Genomic DNA, 15,920 nt, shown 5'->3' on the forward strand with positions numbered 1-15,920 from the left:
GTTCAAAATGCAGTACTTGGGTGCAGTCTCAAGAATGACGGAATGATCTCTGTTTGTTTCCAAGTCAGTTCAATAAAACAGTAATCCCCATCTATGCCCCAACCAGTAATGCCAAAGAAGCCGAAGTTGAATGGTTCTATGAAGACCTGTGAGACCTTCTAGAACTAACACCAAAAAAGATGTCCTTTTCATCATAGGGAACTGGAATGCAAATGTAGGAAGTCAAGAGATACTTGAAGTAACAGTCAAGTTTGGCCTTGGAATACAAAATGAAGCAGGACAAAGGCTAACAGTTTTGCCAAGAGGATTCACGTGTCATAGCAAACCCCTCTTCCAGCAACACAAGAGATGGCTCTACACATGGACATCACCAGATGGTCAACACTGAAGTCAGATTGATTCTATTATTTGCAGCTGAGGATGGAGAAACTCTATACAAGCAGCTAAAACAACATCGGGAGCTTACTGTTGCTCAGATCATGAACTCCTTATTGTAAAATTCAGATTTAAATTGAACAAAGTAGAGAAAACCATTAGACCATTCAGTTCAGTTCAGTTGCTCAGGTGTATCCGACTCTCTGCAACCCCATGGACTGCAGCATGCCAGGCCTCCCTTTCCATCACCAACTCCTGGAGTTTACTCAAACTCATGTCCATTGAGTCGGTGAGGCCATCCAACCATCTCATCCTCTGTCGTCCCCTTCTCCTCCTGCCTTCAATCTTTCCCAACATCAGAGTATTTTCAAATGAGTCACTTCTTTGCATCAGGTGGCCAAAGTATTGGAGTTTCAGCTTCAACATCAGTCCTTCCAATGAACACCTAGGACTGATCTCCTTTAGGATAGACTGGTTGGATCTCCTTGCAGTCCAAGGGACTCTCAAGAGTCTTCTCCAACACCACAGTTCAAAAGCTCAATTCTTCAGCGCTCAGCTTTCTTTATAGTCCAACTCTCACATCCATATGTGACTACTGGAAAAACCATAGCCTTGACTAGATGGACCTTTGTTGGCAAAGTAATGTCTTTGCTTTTTAATATGCTGTCTAGGTTGGTCATAACTTTCCATCCAAGGAGCAAGAGTCTTTTGATTTCATGGCTACAGTCACCATCTCCAGTGATTTTGAAGCCCAAGAAAATAAAGTCAGCCACTGTTTCCACTGTTTCCTCATCTATTTGCCATGAAGTGATGGAACCGGATGCCATTGTCTTAGTTTCCGGAATGTTGAGCTTTAAGCCAACTTTTTCACTCTCCTCTTTCACTTTCATCAAGAGGCTCTTTAGTTCTTCTTCACTTTCTGCCATAAGGGTAGTGTCATCTGCATATCTGAAGTTATTGATATTTCTTCCAGCAATCTTGATTCCAGCTTGTGCTTCTTCCAGTCCAGCGTTTCTCATGATGTACTCTGCATAGAAGTTAAATAAGCAGGGTGACAATATACAGCCTTGATGTACTCCTTTTCCTATTTGGAACCAGTCTGTTGTTCCATGTCCAGTTCTAACTCTTGCTTCCTGACCTGCATACAGATTTCTCAAGAGGCAGGTCAGGTGGTCTGGTATTCCCATCTCTTTCAGAATTTTCCACTGGAGAAGGGAATGGAAAACCATTTCAGTTATCTTGCCTTGAGAATCCCATGAACAGATCATTCAGGTATGACCTAAATCAAATCCCTTACGATTCTACAGTGGAAGTCACAAATAGATTCAATGGATTAGATCTGATAGAGTGCCTGAAGAACTATGGATGGAGGTTCATGACATTGTACAGAAGGTGGTAATCAAAACCATCCTCAGGAAAGAGAAATGCAAAAAGGCAAAATGGTTGTTTGAGGAGGCCTTACAAATAGCTGAGAAAAGAAGAGAAAGGCAAAGAGAAAAGGAAAGATATACCCATTTGAATGCAGAGTTCCAAAGAACAGAAGGAGAGATGAGAAAGGCTTCTAAGTGATCAGTGCAAAGAAATAGAGGAAAATAGAATGGGAAAGACTAGAGACCTCTTCAAGAAAATTAGAGATACTAAGGGAATATTTCATGCAAAGATGGGCACAATAAAGGACAGAAACAGTATGGACCTAACAGAAGCAGAATATATTAAGAAGAGGTGACAAGAATAACAGAAGAACTATACAAAAAATATCTTCATTACCCAGATAACCACAATGGTGTGATCACTCACCTAGAACCAGACATCCTGGAGTGTGAAGTCAAGTGGGCCTTAGGAAGCATCATTGTGAACAAAGCTAGTGGAATTCCAGCTGAGCTGTTTCAGTCCTGAAAAATGAGGCTGTGAAAGTGCTGCACTCAATATACCAGCAAATTTGGAAAACTCAGCAGTGGCCACAGGACTGGAAAAGGTGAAATTTTTTCATTCCAATCCCAAAGAAGGGCAACACAAAAGAGTGTTCAAACTACACACAATTGCACTCATGTCACACTCTAGCAAAGTGATGCTCAAAATTCTTTAAGTAAGGCTTCATTAATGGAGAACTTCCAGATGTTCAAGCTAGATTTAGAAAAGGAAGAGGAACCAGAGATCAAATTGCCAACATCCATTAGATCATAGAAAAAGCAACAGAATTCTGGAAAAACATCTACTTGTGCTTCATTAACTACACTAAAGCCTTTGACTCTGTGGATCACAACAGACTGTGGAAAATTCTTTAAAAAATGGGAATACCAGACCACCTTACCTGCCTTCTGCAAAACCTGTATATAGGTCAAGAAGCAACAGCTAGAACTGGACATGGAACAATGGACTGGTTCAAAATTGGAAAAAGAGTACGTCAAGGTTGTCTATTGTCACTCTGCTTATTTAACTTAAAAGCAGAGTACATCATGCCAAATGCTGGACTTGATGAAGCACAAGCTGGAATCAAGATTGCCCAGAGAAATATTAATAGCCTCAGATATGCAGATGACACCTCCCTTATGGCAGAAAGCAAAGAGGAACTGAAGAGCCTTTTGATGAAAGTGAAAGAGGAGAGTGAAAAAGCTGGCTTAAAACTCAACATTCAGGAAACTAAGATCATGGCATCTGGTCCCATCACTTTGTGGCAAATTGATGGGGAAGCAATGGAAACAGTGACAGACTTTATTTTCTTGGTCTCCAAAATCACTAGAGATGGTGACTGTAGCCATGAAATTAAAAGATGCTTGCTCCTTGGAAGAAAAGCTGTGAGCAACCTAGACAGTATATTAAATGGCAGAGACATTACTTTGCCAACAAAGATCTGTCTAGTCAAGGCTATGGTTTTTCCAGTAGTCATGTATGGATGTGAGAGCTGGACCATAAAGAAGGCTGAACACTGAAGAATTAATGCTTTTGAACTGTGGTGTTGGAGAAGACTCTTGAGAGTCCCTTGGACTGCAAGGAGATCAAACCAGTCAATCCTAAAGGACATCAATCCTGAACATTCATTGGAAGGACTGATGCTGAAGCTGAAGCTCCATCAGCTTCGCCACCTGATGGAAAGAACTGACTCATTAGAAAAAGACCCTGATGCTGGGAAGGATTGAAGGCAGGAGGAGAAGGGGATGACAGAGGACGAGATGGTTGGATGGCGTCATCGACTTGATGGACTTGAGTTTGAGCAAGCTCCAGGAGTTGGTGATGGACAGGCAAGAGTGGTGTGCTGCAATCCGTGGGGTCGCAAAGAATCGGACATGACTGAGCAACTGAACAACAGCAACACGTTTCTGTGACTCCTTCTGTCCACCGAGGTTTCTAGATGGTAGGCTGAGTTTGAGATTTCAGTCATGGTATCCTGTTATTCATATTTAAAAACATAAGAAAAATAAGAATGATAGGGTTGTAACCCAAGGTGACTTATTTTCCTTTTTTCTTTTTCTAATTTTTCTGTATTTTCTACAGCGAGCTTATGTTAGTTAGTTTTATAATCAGAAAAATGGTATAATTTATTTTTAAGAATTTATGTTTTTCTTATGATTAATCATGTATATGAGGTTTTTAAAAAAAAAAACAAATTGAATTTTTTTTTATCACTGGTAACTCTTCTTGTAGCCCTAAATAAGTATAGTTTCTCATTTACAAAAGTAAGTTTCCTTCACAGAATTAAAAGTAAAAATATTTTATCCATCCTGTACAACATGAGAACCTTAACTTTATAAATTGATTTCTTAATGTGATAAGCTGTAGTTACTTCTAATGTGTTATAGAAAAAATAGAAAAAGGAAAAGAAAATAAGCCCTGATTTAATTCCTGCTTGTGTATTCTAAGCAAATCTCAGTTTGCTACACTGAAATTAAATTGACATCATAGTGAACATTATAAGAATCCTTTCCCTCACAGCTTATGGGCATCAAAACACCAAACCAAAACAAACAAACAAACAAAACCCAAATAAATCTGTAAAACTACACTACTTACTGTAAAGTTCTAGCTGAAGATTTTTTAAAAGTTTTAAAGTGCACAGGACCTCAAGAAACTCCATGAACAATGCCATGGAAATTCCAAGGGTATTCTTAGAAGCAGTATCACTGTGTGCTTTTTTATATCTCTAGACAATTTTATGTTGATTGGGTTTGCTCCCTTTTTGAAAAACAAAAATAACAGGACGTGAGGAGGAGATCAAATACTTCATGTGTACTATGAAGAAATTTTTGATGTCTAACTGCAGTCAAGTCCTGATGTACGAAGGAATATCGGGATATGGAAAAAGTCAGTTACTTGTGGAAATTGAGTACCTGGCTCAAGGTGAGAACCACAGGTGAGTGTCTTGCGATGACCACTTCCTGTGGATCCAGAGAATCCTGACATCCTTAAGAATTTCATTTGTTTTAATGTTCCTCTCCTTTTATACGTTGCCTCTTATAAACTACCCACAATCTATCAGTTATTATTGGGTATCATGCCTCTTATGCTAAATAAGTAATTAATGAGAAACATATTGAGAAAATAAAAAGCTGAGTTGACCCCTTGAGATCCTAATTTAATGCCTGGAGGGGCTTGGATATTGATATTTTAAGTTTCCTAATGCTCAGACAGTTTGAGAACAGCTGGTATAGATGCTGAAACCGAAGCTAGATTTGGTCTGAAGCAAATACATAGGTTTATCCTGTAGTTGACACTGTAGGAATCACTAGCTCAAACCATTGAGCCCTGAGAATGTGGTTAGAGAATGGAAGGCCTCTGGATTTTCCTTTGAAAGGCAGCGCTAACGTACTTGCCTCTTGCTATTTGTCCCTTTTCAAAGAAGGGATGTCATGAGGGCTGTCTTTGGGACAGCCTGTCTCATGGAGGTGAACAGTGTGGTATTCAATAACAGTGATGATAACCAAGACAATGGGAATTGTGTCACACACCCTCTCACCATCTAACATAAAGGTTTTAAAGGGAAAATTCTTATTAGTCTTAGTTTTAGCTGTGTTTCTACTCTCTTTAAATGTCAGGCCTGAGAGAGGCTAGTTTTTAAATGTATTTAACATTGCTGAGGGAATAATTCAAAATAACCAGAAGACATGTTATTTATTCCATCACTTACTGAGTACTTATAGTACCTGAGTGCTGTGTTAGTTTGCTAGAGCTACCAAGACAAAGCACCACAAACTAGATGGCTTAACCAACAGAACACACATGGAGAATATCACGTGAAAATGGAGGCAGAGATTGGGATAGTGATTCCACAAGCCAACGAATACCAGTGATCGCCAGCAAGCCACCAGAAGCTGGGAAAGAGGGACAAAACAGATTGTCCCTCACAGCTGATGGAAGGAACCAACTTTATGACACCAGGATCTTAGACTTCTATCCTCCTATATACAGAGACAATATGTGTGTTGTCTGTGTCCAAATTTCTCCCTCCCCAAAAAATATATTTAAAAACTCTCTCTGATTCCTGACTTTCTTATAAACAGGACTATTGCTATCGTGTTGACTAAGATCAGCTTCAATCAAAATTTTTATACCATCCAGATACTCATGGCCAATGTACTAGGTCTGGATACTTGCAAACATTATAAAGAACGACAGACTAACCTTCAAAATAAAGTCAAGTCACTGTTGGATGAAAAGTTCCATTGTCTTCTTAATGACATTTTCCATGTGCAGGTAACGAGCTGGTGTTTAGACTCCTGTGAGAAATCGTGAAGGGGCAGGTGAGGCCACCCCTCTGTCATGCTTTATGACACTGCATCTCTTTGGCTTTTATGATACTTTCCTTTTCTCATCTAGGGCATCCAAGGTGGTAAGGAAATGGCTCCCAATCCTTGAATGAGCACCCACCTTCCTAAGATATATTGGTACCAGACTCAAGAAAATCCAAATAACCACCTGCTGATTCTTTCCCCCCACCCCCTCACCTTCCCATCCTAGGTATACTATACTAGCTAGTCAAGGGCACAAAATCCCTCTGCTCCCAAAGGTGATTGCCAATGCAAAGATAAGAGTGTGCCCTATTTTTTCTCGTATCTATTAGATTCAATGACATAGAGTATTAGAGCTGAAAGAGATGTTATGAATTATCTAACATACGAGGATTTTAAGGCACAGAGCAGTAAAGTGAACTGCCAAAGACACAAACTAGTACTTCCCTCTGCTGTTTTCCAGTACTCAATATTCTTATAATTTTTTATCTAGTTCCCTATTTCACGGGAGGTTTCCAAGATGAGCACCATGAGAAAGCAAAAGCAGTTGGAGGCGTTGTTTATGAAGATCTTGGAGCAAGTAAGAGCATCTATGGGTCAAATAATGGAGGGGAGGGGAGAAACTGGGCATCTCACCACAAAGCCAGGTTGCCTCTAGAGTTCAGATTCCAACGACAAGAAGCTGTGAATTATATGAAAGCTTTAGCCCAAAGTGTTTCATTCTCCTCCATCCTTCGAAATCCCAAGGTGAGAGTCTATTCAGAATTTAGTTGTATTTGAAAGGAGTCCTTTAACATTACTCCAGGGAGTTTGGCCTCGTCTTAAAACCAGTCCTCGTTTTTTCCCTCCCTCTGTGTAAGAAGCGATCTATCAAACCAGTTATGTATACAGGCTCTGGAGTCAGACTACAAGAGCTTGAGCCCTTAAGCCTATCATTTGCTACCTAGGTAAGCTTGACCAAATGACTCAACCTGTCCGTGCTTTTACTTTATCTTCTATGAAGTGAAGAAATAATAGTACCCAGCTCACAGGGTTATAAGATTTAAATGACTAGATTATGTGTAAAACAGAATAGAATCTTTTTCACTGAAGCCACTCAGCCAATGTTAACTGTTTCTCTCTGAGTAATATCATGACTGTCCGTTATATGCGGTTGATCACCAACTTTACATCCCATTCCCTAGCTTTCTTATAAGGACCAGAACCATGTTTCGAAGAACCTTCTGTGTATTCCACTTGGATATGGGGAATCATACTCAGTTCAGTGTCTAACACTAAATTCATTTTTCCCCCCTACTTCAGCACCCTATCTTCCTCATCCTGATCCTGACCTTTGATTTAGTTAATAACAAGTTCATTCACACATCATTCAAGTTATCTTTGCTACCTTCCTCACTATTTGCCACATCTTCTGCATCTACTCAGTTGTCAAGTCCTACATGTCTACCTCAGACTGACTCTAGAACCCATCCGTCCTGTGTTTCCCACTATAATTCAGGCTTTCTCTTCTATTACTATAGCTTTCCAGCTAATCTCTGTGCAGCATACCTCTCCACTGCAATCCATCCTCCATATAACTGCCAGGGTGTATGCAAATTGTTCCAACCTCTGCTTTATACTAGTCAAACAATTCTCAATACTAAGAGATAAAAGCTAAAAGACTTTTTTCTAACCTTGGAGAAATGCTACTCATCGTTCAGTGTCACTCTTCAGTGAGAACTCCCCCAGATCACAAGGATGACTAATTCCTCTCCCACTGTGCTTCTGTGACACTGTGAACATACTTCTTAATATGTTTTCCATACTGTACTGCAGTTTGCTACTTAAATCTGTGTCTCTCTCCCTCAGGACATTGTGGACTTCTTAAGGAGAGGGAGCCTCTTATTCATTTTCGTATCCCTATTGACCAGAAGAATGTTTGGCACACAATAAACAATTCAAGCTTGTGGCAATAAATGTACAATAGAACTTCCTCCTTTTCCACTGCAGGCAAATAAGGCCATATCAGTAATTTCTAAATGTCAGATTTTGAGGACTGTTTGCATCACAAATATCCAGGAAGCTTGATAAAATATATGTATTTATGAGTTCTACCTGAAATTGAAAAAGGCTTGGTTTGGGCCTAGGGATCTGTTTAGTTTGTTTTTTAAAATTCCTCAGTGGTTCTGATGCAGATCTAGCTGGAAACCGAGACTAGAGCTGTGCTTTGACTCAGTGCTATGATGACGGTCTTTGGATCATTTGCTATCAGCGTGATCTTGGGCAAGTGGCTTAACTTCTCTGTGCCTTAATTTTCTCAGTAAATAGATTCAATGGTGCCACCTCTGTAAACATTATGAAGATTTTAAATGAATTAATTTATGGAAGTACATCACACATTGCTGGGAACACAGTAGGTGCAGTGTAAATGTTGGCTTTTATTCACATCAGATATGACCCAATTCAATCTATTAAAAAAATTTTTTTTAATTTATTTGGCTGTTCTGTGTCTTAGTTGCAGCACACAGGATCTTCAGTCTTCACTGTGGCATGCAGGATCTTATAGTTGCGGCATGTGGAATCTAGTTTCCTGACCAAGGATCAAGCCTGGGCCCCTTGCATTGGGAGCAGAGAGTCGTAGCTGCTGGACCCCCAGGGAGTCTTCAATCTTCTTATTTTAAACCTATGGAAGCTGGGGCCAATAATGTACTATTGAATTCATGTGGGGTTTTTGGTTCTTGCTTTACTCTCCTCAATTCACAAATAATTCACTGATAAGACCATTCTATGAGTAAAACTCACATTCCTATCTGCCCATATGATATTTTTAAAGATAGGAGTTTTAAAGATGATAGTCAAATACAAAACAAAACAATGGGATGCTAACCTCTATTCATTAAAATGTTTTCAAAGTCAGTGAAGAGCATACAATCTGGTGACAGAATGAGGCTGTAAGAGGAGACTTACTGTGTGTATGTGATAAGACAGGCTATATAATACTTTAGAATGATCGTCTTCTGAAACTTGAAAATACCCTTTACTGCTTTGGTTTATAAAAACATACAGAGGGAAAGAATGGCTTAACAATCACTTCTCAGAGGGAACCAAGAGAAGCCAAGAGCAGTCTGGAGCAGCAAAAATGGGAAAAGTTTCCTCCATTTAGATATCTTACACTGTGGAAATATAGAGCCTACTACACGAGGGCTCACACTACAATGTAAGCTCTATGCTTTGTCTAATACTGTATCCCCAGTGCTTAGAACAGCACCTGACTCTAAGGGATACACGGTAAATGCTTAATGAGCAAATAAATAATTCAGACTAGTTAGGGAAAAGCAGTCTACACGAAAAAAGGACACTTGATCTGTTTCTAAGTGTAACGTGCTATAATTCAAGCTGCTGCTGCTGCTAAGTCGCTTCAGTCATGTCCGACTCTGTGTGACCCCATAGATGGCAGCCCACCAGGCTCCCCCGTCCCTGGGATTCTCCAGGAAAGAACACCAGAGTGGGTTGCCATTTCTTTCTCCAATGCATGAAAGTGAGAAGTGAAAGTGAAGTCGCTCAGTCGTGTCCGACTCCTAGTGACCCCATGGACTGCAGCCCACCAGGCTCCTCCGTCCATGGGATTTTCCAGGCAAGAGTACTGGAGTGGGTGCCATTCAAGCTAGAACAGCATAAACTGCTGGCAGGGCAAAGACCAGATCGAGTCCTCTCAGCATTTTGCCTCCAGCACCCAGCCCAGTGAGTGCTTGGTAAAGACGTGTTGAATAGATGTTGGCTGAATAAATGTCAAATAGGTATTTCCAGGAGACCTTCATTTTTCAATAAATTAGAATGACTTGAAGTAAATCTCAGCTATTTTTATGTAATGGGTGTTTAACTTGACTACAACCCATCTATCCTATACATTATCTTGTTGCAAAGATCTGACCAAGTATGAGTTTCTTCCAGCCAGTTCAGTCCCAATGGTCACAAATTCCAAGTTAGCAGAATCTAAATTATCACAGATACTGGAAAGAAAAGATTTAACTTAGCTTCGCAAAACTCAGTGGAAACACATGTATACCCATACATATGTGTAAAAAACTGAAGTCATGGGAGCTCCCTGGTGGTCTAACTAGGATTCAGTGCTTTCACTGCTGTGGCCCAAGTTCAGTCCCTTGTCCAGGAACTGAGATCCCACAAGTCTGGCGGTGCAGCCAAAAGACAAAACAAAAACAAAAACAAAAAATCCTGAAGTCCTACAGCACTTATCTTTCTATTTCTTCACCTTGTTTAGACAGTGAAAGAGGAAAGGATTATTTTCATCATTGATGAGGGCCAGTTTATCGATTCAGCCTCCTGGACCTTTATGGAAAAGCTTATCCGGTCTGTTCCCATCTTCATCATCATGTCCCTGTCTCCCTTTGTCAACACACCCTGTGCAGCTGCCGGTGCCATAATGAGGAACAGGAACACCACCTATGTCACCCTTGGACCTGTGCAGCCTAAGGACATCCTCAACAAAGTCTGCCTAGACCTCAGTGTCAAGGGCATCCCCAAAGAACTGGACACGTGAGTAACCCATTTATTCTAAGGCCTTGACTTATTCACCAGGTCCAAACTTCATCAGATTCCTTAGGTTGTGTCTGAAAGCACCCATTTCTGTATTCTCACTGGTCCCGCCTTTCAAAGGGGCCATTGAACATGCTTGGTAGGATGGATGCTGCTCACCTTTTCTTTTTATGGTCCCTGTTACATCATGTTCAGCTTTGCTTAGAGGCATGAGTTTTGCTTCCCTTTCATCAAGCTGGGTATAGGTACACTCAACTCTAACCTACAGTGACTAAGGTCACAGTCATGGGCAAGTGACATGAAAGGCAAATTGGTGAACATTAAAGACCACAACCCACAACTGAGGTCTTAGTCACCAGTAATAACATGGTCTGGTACTGGTGTTCTTTGTCATGGGAGATGTTGATATCTTCTCAGTGACTCCTCTGCTGGGTCTTGTCAGCAGTCCCCTTAACAACATAGACCATGCCCCTTCCTTAGCTGTCAGTTTACAACTCACCATGGCATCTGTTCTTTATAGTGAGGTTATCTTGCTTCTGGAAGAGCAATGTCTCGGATACCAGGCATAAATTTGCCATGTTCCCTCCCTTTGACTCCCTCTCTCCCTCTTTATCTCTGTATTTATTTAATATGTATATATTTATTATATATATGTATTACCTTTTGATCTATCCTTCCTAATTCTAGGACTGTGCCTCAAAGATATGTTTACAAGGAACTATACTCAAGATTTTGTAATAACCTATAAGGGAAAAGAATCTGAACATATATATGTATGTGTGTGTATGTGTGTGTATATATATATATATATATATATATATATATAATCACTTTGCTGCATACCTGAAAATAATACAACATTGTATATATATTGACAAAAATATGAAGTGACATCTGGACACAGTTTTATTGAGGCATTATTATACTAGTGAAAGACAGAAAACAGTCCAAATGTCCGTCTCTAAGAGGACAGTTAGAGTAAAGTTGGATGCATCCACAAAGTGGAGCCCTGCATAGCTACAAAGAGAAATAAGAAAGCTCTACGGACACAGAGGGATGACCAAGATACATTACTGAGGGGAAAACAAGGGGAAGCCTAGTGTGCAGTATGTACAAAGTGCTGTTTTTTAATCTAAGGAAGGGGGTGAAATATATATGTGCATTTTCTATAGTTTTTGAAAGAAACCTTGAAAAGATAAGCCAGAAACTAATTTAAATGGTTACTTATAAGGTGAGGCAGGGAAGCAAGACTGAGGGTGTATCTTATTACATAGTTTTGAGTTTGGAGTGTCTTATGTAATTTTCAAAAATGAAAGAAAAAAAAGCAAAGGCAATCCCTAAAAATGGAAAACAAAACAAATGCAGAAAGAAATGCGATTATTTTTGAGTGATTGAGAAGACTCAAATATTTTTCCTTCCTAAAAGATAGTTCTTTGATATAAATAGGTTGCCTCATTTTCACTACAGGTATCTGGCAGAGGGAAGCTGTGGAATTCCGTTTTACTGTGAAGAATTGCTTAAAAACCTAGACCATCACAGGGTACTTGTTTTCCAGGCAATGGAGTCTGAGGAAAAGACAAATGTGACCTGGAATAACCTGTTCAGTAAGTCCTGTAACGATGGTTCTTTCTCTCACTCTCCTTCTGAAGAGAGGGTGGCAAGAGTAGGCTTTTCCGTAGGCTTCTTCCTAAAAGGGTTTGAGGAGGCAGTGAATGCTGGACTTGATATCCCGACTGTGAGAGAACTTAACATTGCCTGGGACTCACTGAACTGAGAGGAAGAATGTAGACCTGTAATGGAGATGAAGGAAGAGAGAATCTTAAAGCCCAGAATCAGAACTGGTGAGGGATGTGGATGTTACCAGGGAAAAGAATAACTTGTTTTCCAGAGGTAAAATGATTATCTCAAAGTGAATTGTCAACGAGGTCCTCATGGCACTGAGACATGCAGAAGGATGAACTTTTAGATAATGGCACAAAGAGGCCAGGTGACTATTTTTAAGAAAATGGTTTTGTTGAAGGGAGAAGGGTGGGGGTTGGGGAAAGGGGTACAGATGCAAGCTGGGGTGTAGACGATTAGGGTTAATGTGAATGATAGGAAAATGTCTGGGGTGGGTATGCTAGTTATTCAGGGAGGTGGCAGTGATAAGGAGAAAAAATAATATGCTAGCAAAAAAGAAAGGAGGGAACTATATTTAGAAGAAAGGAAGAAACTATATTTGGACACAAAGGTTTACGAGATAGCATCTATGCTATGAAAAAAGAGTTAGAACAGTGCAATCAAAAGAAAATTTTAGCTTTGAAGTTAGGAGTCCAGATTTCAGTTCTCCATATGACATTTAATAGCTGATATTTAGGGATTAGCCACAACCTTTATTGCCAGCTACCTGCTCTATGATGTAGAATAAAGGAACTCAAATCTTTTCTCATTTATTCACTCAACAAAGGTCTACTGAGCACCTTTCCTGTGTCTTACACCACAGTAGGCATTCTGGGGATCTCTTTGAATATAAACAAAGTGACTGAATACAATAATACTTTGCTGCCTCATTGAGTTTAATTAAACTTTTTGAGGTGATCATAAATTTACATACAGTTGTAACAAGTATTGGGTTAGCCAAAAAGTTCGTTTGGGTTTTTCCATAAGGTGTTATGGGAAAACTCAAATGAACTTTTTGGCTAAAACAATAATATGGAGAGATTCTATTAATATATACCCTTTACCTGGTTTTCCCCCATAGTAACATCAGCAAAACTCTACAATATAATATCACAACCAGGATATTAATATTGACACAGTCAAGATACATAATATTTTCATCACCACGAGGATCCCTCATGTTGCCGTTACAGCCACCCCACTTCTCTCCCACCCATACTTCCTTCCCTGGTAATCACTAATCAGTTCTTCATATCTATAATTTTGTGACTTTAGGGAATTTTTATAGATGGAATAATAGAGTATGTGTAATCTTTTGAGATTGTTTTTCACTCAGCATGACTCTCTGAAGATTATCTGGGTTGTTGTGTGTATCGGTAGTTTGATCTCAGTGGTTGCTGAGTAGTGGACATATCGTAGGTTGTTTAGCCACTCCCCTGTTGGAGGACACCTGGGCTGTATACAAAAAAAAGAATGCTAAAGAACATTATTGAGTCAGCTGACAAGACTGGAATATGGACAGTAAAAGATGATAAGTATATTCTACTTACGTAAGAGAATTGTCATTCTTGGGGAATTCAGAGTAAAGTATTTGGGAGTAAAAGGGCATGATTTATGCGACTTAATACTCAAATGAAGTGCTTCGGAAAAATATGTACATAGAGAACAAAGGGTATAGCAAATGGGGCAAAATGTTAACAATAGATGAATTTGAATCAAGATTAATAGTGTTATTCTTACAACTTTTGATAAATTTGAAACTTAACAAATAAACAAATTTTTTTTAAAACCAAACAACTTTTAGTGGTTTCCTACTGAGTTTACAATGAAATCCAAACTCCCTATCTTGGACTGGAGATCCCTGTGGGAGCTGCCTTCCACGCCCTCTGTGGTCTCACCAACATTCTGAAATACGCTCCAGCCACATTTCTGCTCTTCTAACACCCTGAGCTCCTGGTTGCTCCCTCTCCTTGGTGTTTTGCATACCTACTTCCTCTTGCCCTTATCTCAGGTATTATCTCCTCACAGTCACTTTCTCTGACCATGCCTTGCTTAAGGAAGACCTTCCCTACTCTGCGCTTTTTCATTCGTCTCTATCACCGTGTTTCTTTCTTTCACAAAACTGAGTCACATTATGAGGTTATCCTCTTAATTTATTTATCTGTTGGTTATTATTTGTCTTCCACTGTGAGAATGTCAGCTCCCTGAGGGCAGGAAGTCTTATATACTCCTGAATCTCCAGTCCTAGGATGGCCTATACCTAAAGGTCTTATACCTAGGGTGATAAAAGAATGGTCATCACAGTGCTAGGTCCTGGAAAGGGACATTAAAAAGTGTAGAAGAGCATGGATCAAGTCGTGTTCTTTATATATTTTTGGTTGTGCGGCTTGTAGGATCTCAATTCCCTGACCAGGAGTTGAACCCGAGCTACAGTAGTGAACGTGCTGAATCCTAACCACTAGACTTGCCAGGGGACTCCCTGTCAAGTCAGATTCTTAATCCCTGTTCTCCTACCCCCACGACACATGCACACACCTGGTCCCTTTTCTGGTATGCTACCCTTCATTTGCTGCCCCCATCCTGAACTCTTCTTTGCCCCACTTGCCTCGATGACCAGTTCTCAGACTGGCTCCTACCCCGGTCTATGTTCTGAGGAGGGCATTCTTCACATGCCATCCTCAACCTTTCTCTTTGCTAACTCAGTACTCTCTCTCCACTTGTTTTCAGTTTTTCATTTATTTTCCAACCTTCTATGTGTGAAGTGCACATGTGAGTGACTATGTGTGTGTTTGTGTACATAATATCCAACCTTAATTTCACTCTTAATTCCAGACCCATATTTCCAATTGCCCATTGGACTGTCCTATACATCCCACCAAACTCAACAAATATAAAATGTAACGCATTACCTCCCTCCCATACTGCATCTCCTCTTGTGTTTCCCAGCTTGATTATTGGTAACACTCATGTTTCTCTCACCTCCATCACTACCTTGCCTGGGTCTCATTTTCTCCGTATCATTAGTATTCTTTGCATTATCACTTGCATAATCCTACCCATCTTCACTTCCTGATATTCCATTGTCATAGTTGGAATTCCATTGGAATTCCATGGTCACATTCCATTGACTAGGAAGGTCATACACACCTTCCTAGTCTCTTGCCTGTCCTCGCTGCTTCCAGTGTTATCTTCCTAAAAGTGGTTGGATCACTATTATCCAACTTGGGATATTTCTCAATTGTCTATGGAATGAAGTCCGAACTTCATAGTGGGGTGTTGAATGCACTGCATACTCTGCTCTCAAACTTTCTGAGTACATACATCTCCTACAGTAAATAGCACTCCAGCACTTACCCACTGTGGTTTAGTCACACTGGCCTCTTTACATTTCCCTAAATTGCAAAGTGCTCATGGCTTCTGTGCTTTTGCATTGATCACCCTTCTATTTTCTACTTGGAATATCCCTTCATTCTTTAAGGTTCAACCAAAATATTTCTTCCTCTATGAAGCCTTCCTGAATCTACTGACTGAATTAATTGTCCTTTATTTTCTATTCCTCTTTGCTCTTTAAGTCACTTTTCCTGTATTATGATTAGTTCCCTAAATATCAGTTTCTATAAATTTTAAGAT

The 15,920-nt window shown here is 39.9% G+C and overlaps 1 protein-coding gene across 4 annotated transcripts in view; it reads left to right on the forward strand.

Annotated features, from left to right (window-relative positions):
• ADCY10 (adenylate cyclase 10) overlaps window positions 1-15,920 on the forward strand; it is an 81,560-nt gene that overhangs the window by 31,291 nt on the left and 34,349 nt on the right. For all 4 annotated transcript variants that reach the window (XM_006051650.4, XM_044944086.2, XM_044944087.2 and 1 more), the window contains 5 exons: window positions 4,570-4,723; window positions 5,871-6,063; window positions 6,592-6,678; window positions 10,357-10,631; window positions 12,099-12,235. In XM_006051650.4, coding sequence (XP_006051712.4) covers window positions 4,570-4,723; window positions 5,871-6,063; window positions 6,592-6,678; window positions 10,357-10,631; window positions 12,099-12,235 — 846 coding nt within the window. The remainder of the gene's footprint in view (window positions 1-4,569; window positions 4,724-5,870; window positions 6,064-6,591; window positions 6,679-10,356; window positions 10,632-12,098; window positions 12,236-15,920) is intronic.

This window comes from Bubalus bubalis, chromosome 6 (assembly GCF_019923935.1).
Source record: "Bubalus bubalis isolate 160015118507 breed Murrah chromosome 6, NDDB_SH_1, whole genome shotgun sequence".
Classification (NCBI taxonomy): domain Eukaryota; kingdom Metazoa; phylum Chordata; class Mammalia; order Artiodactyla; family Bovidae; genus Bubalus; species Bubalus bubalis.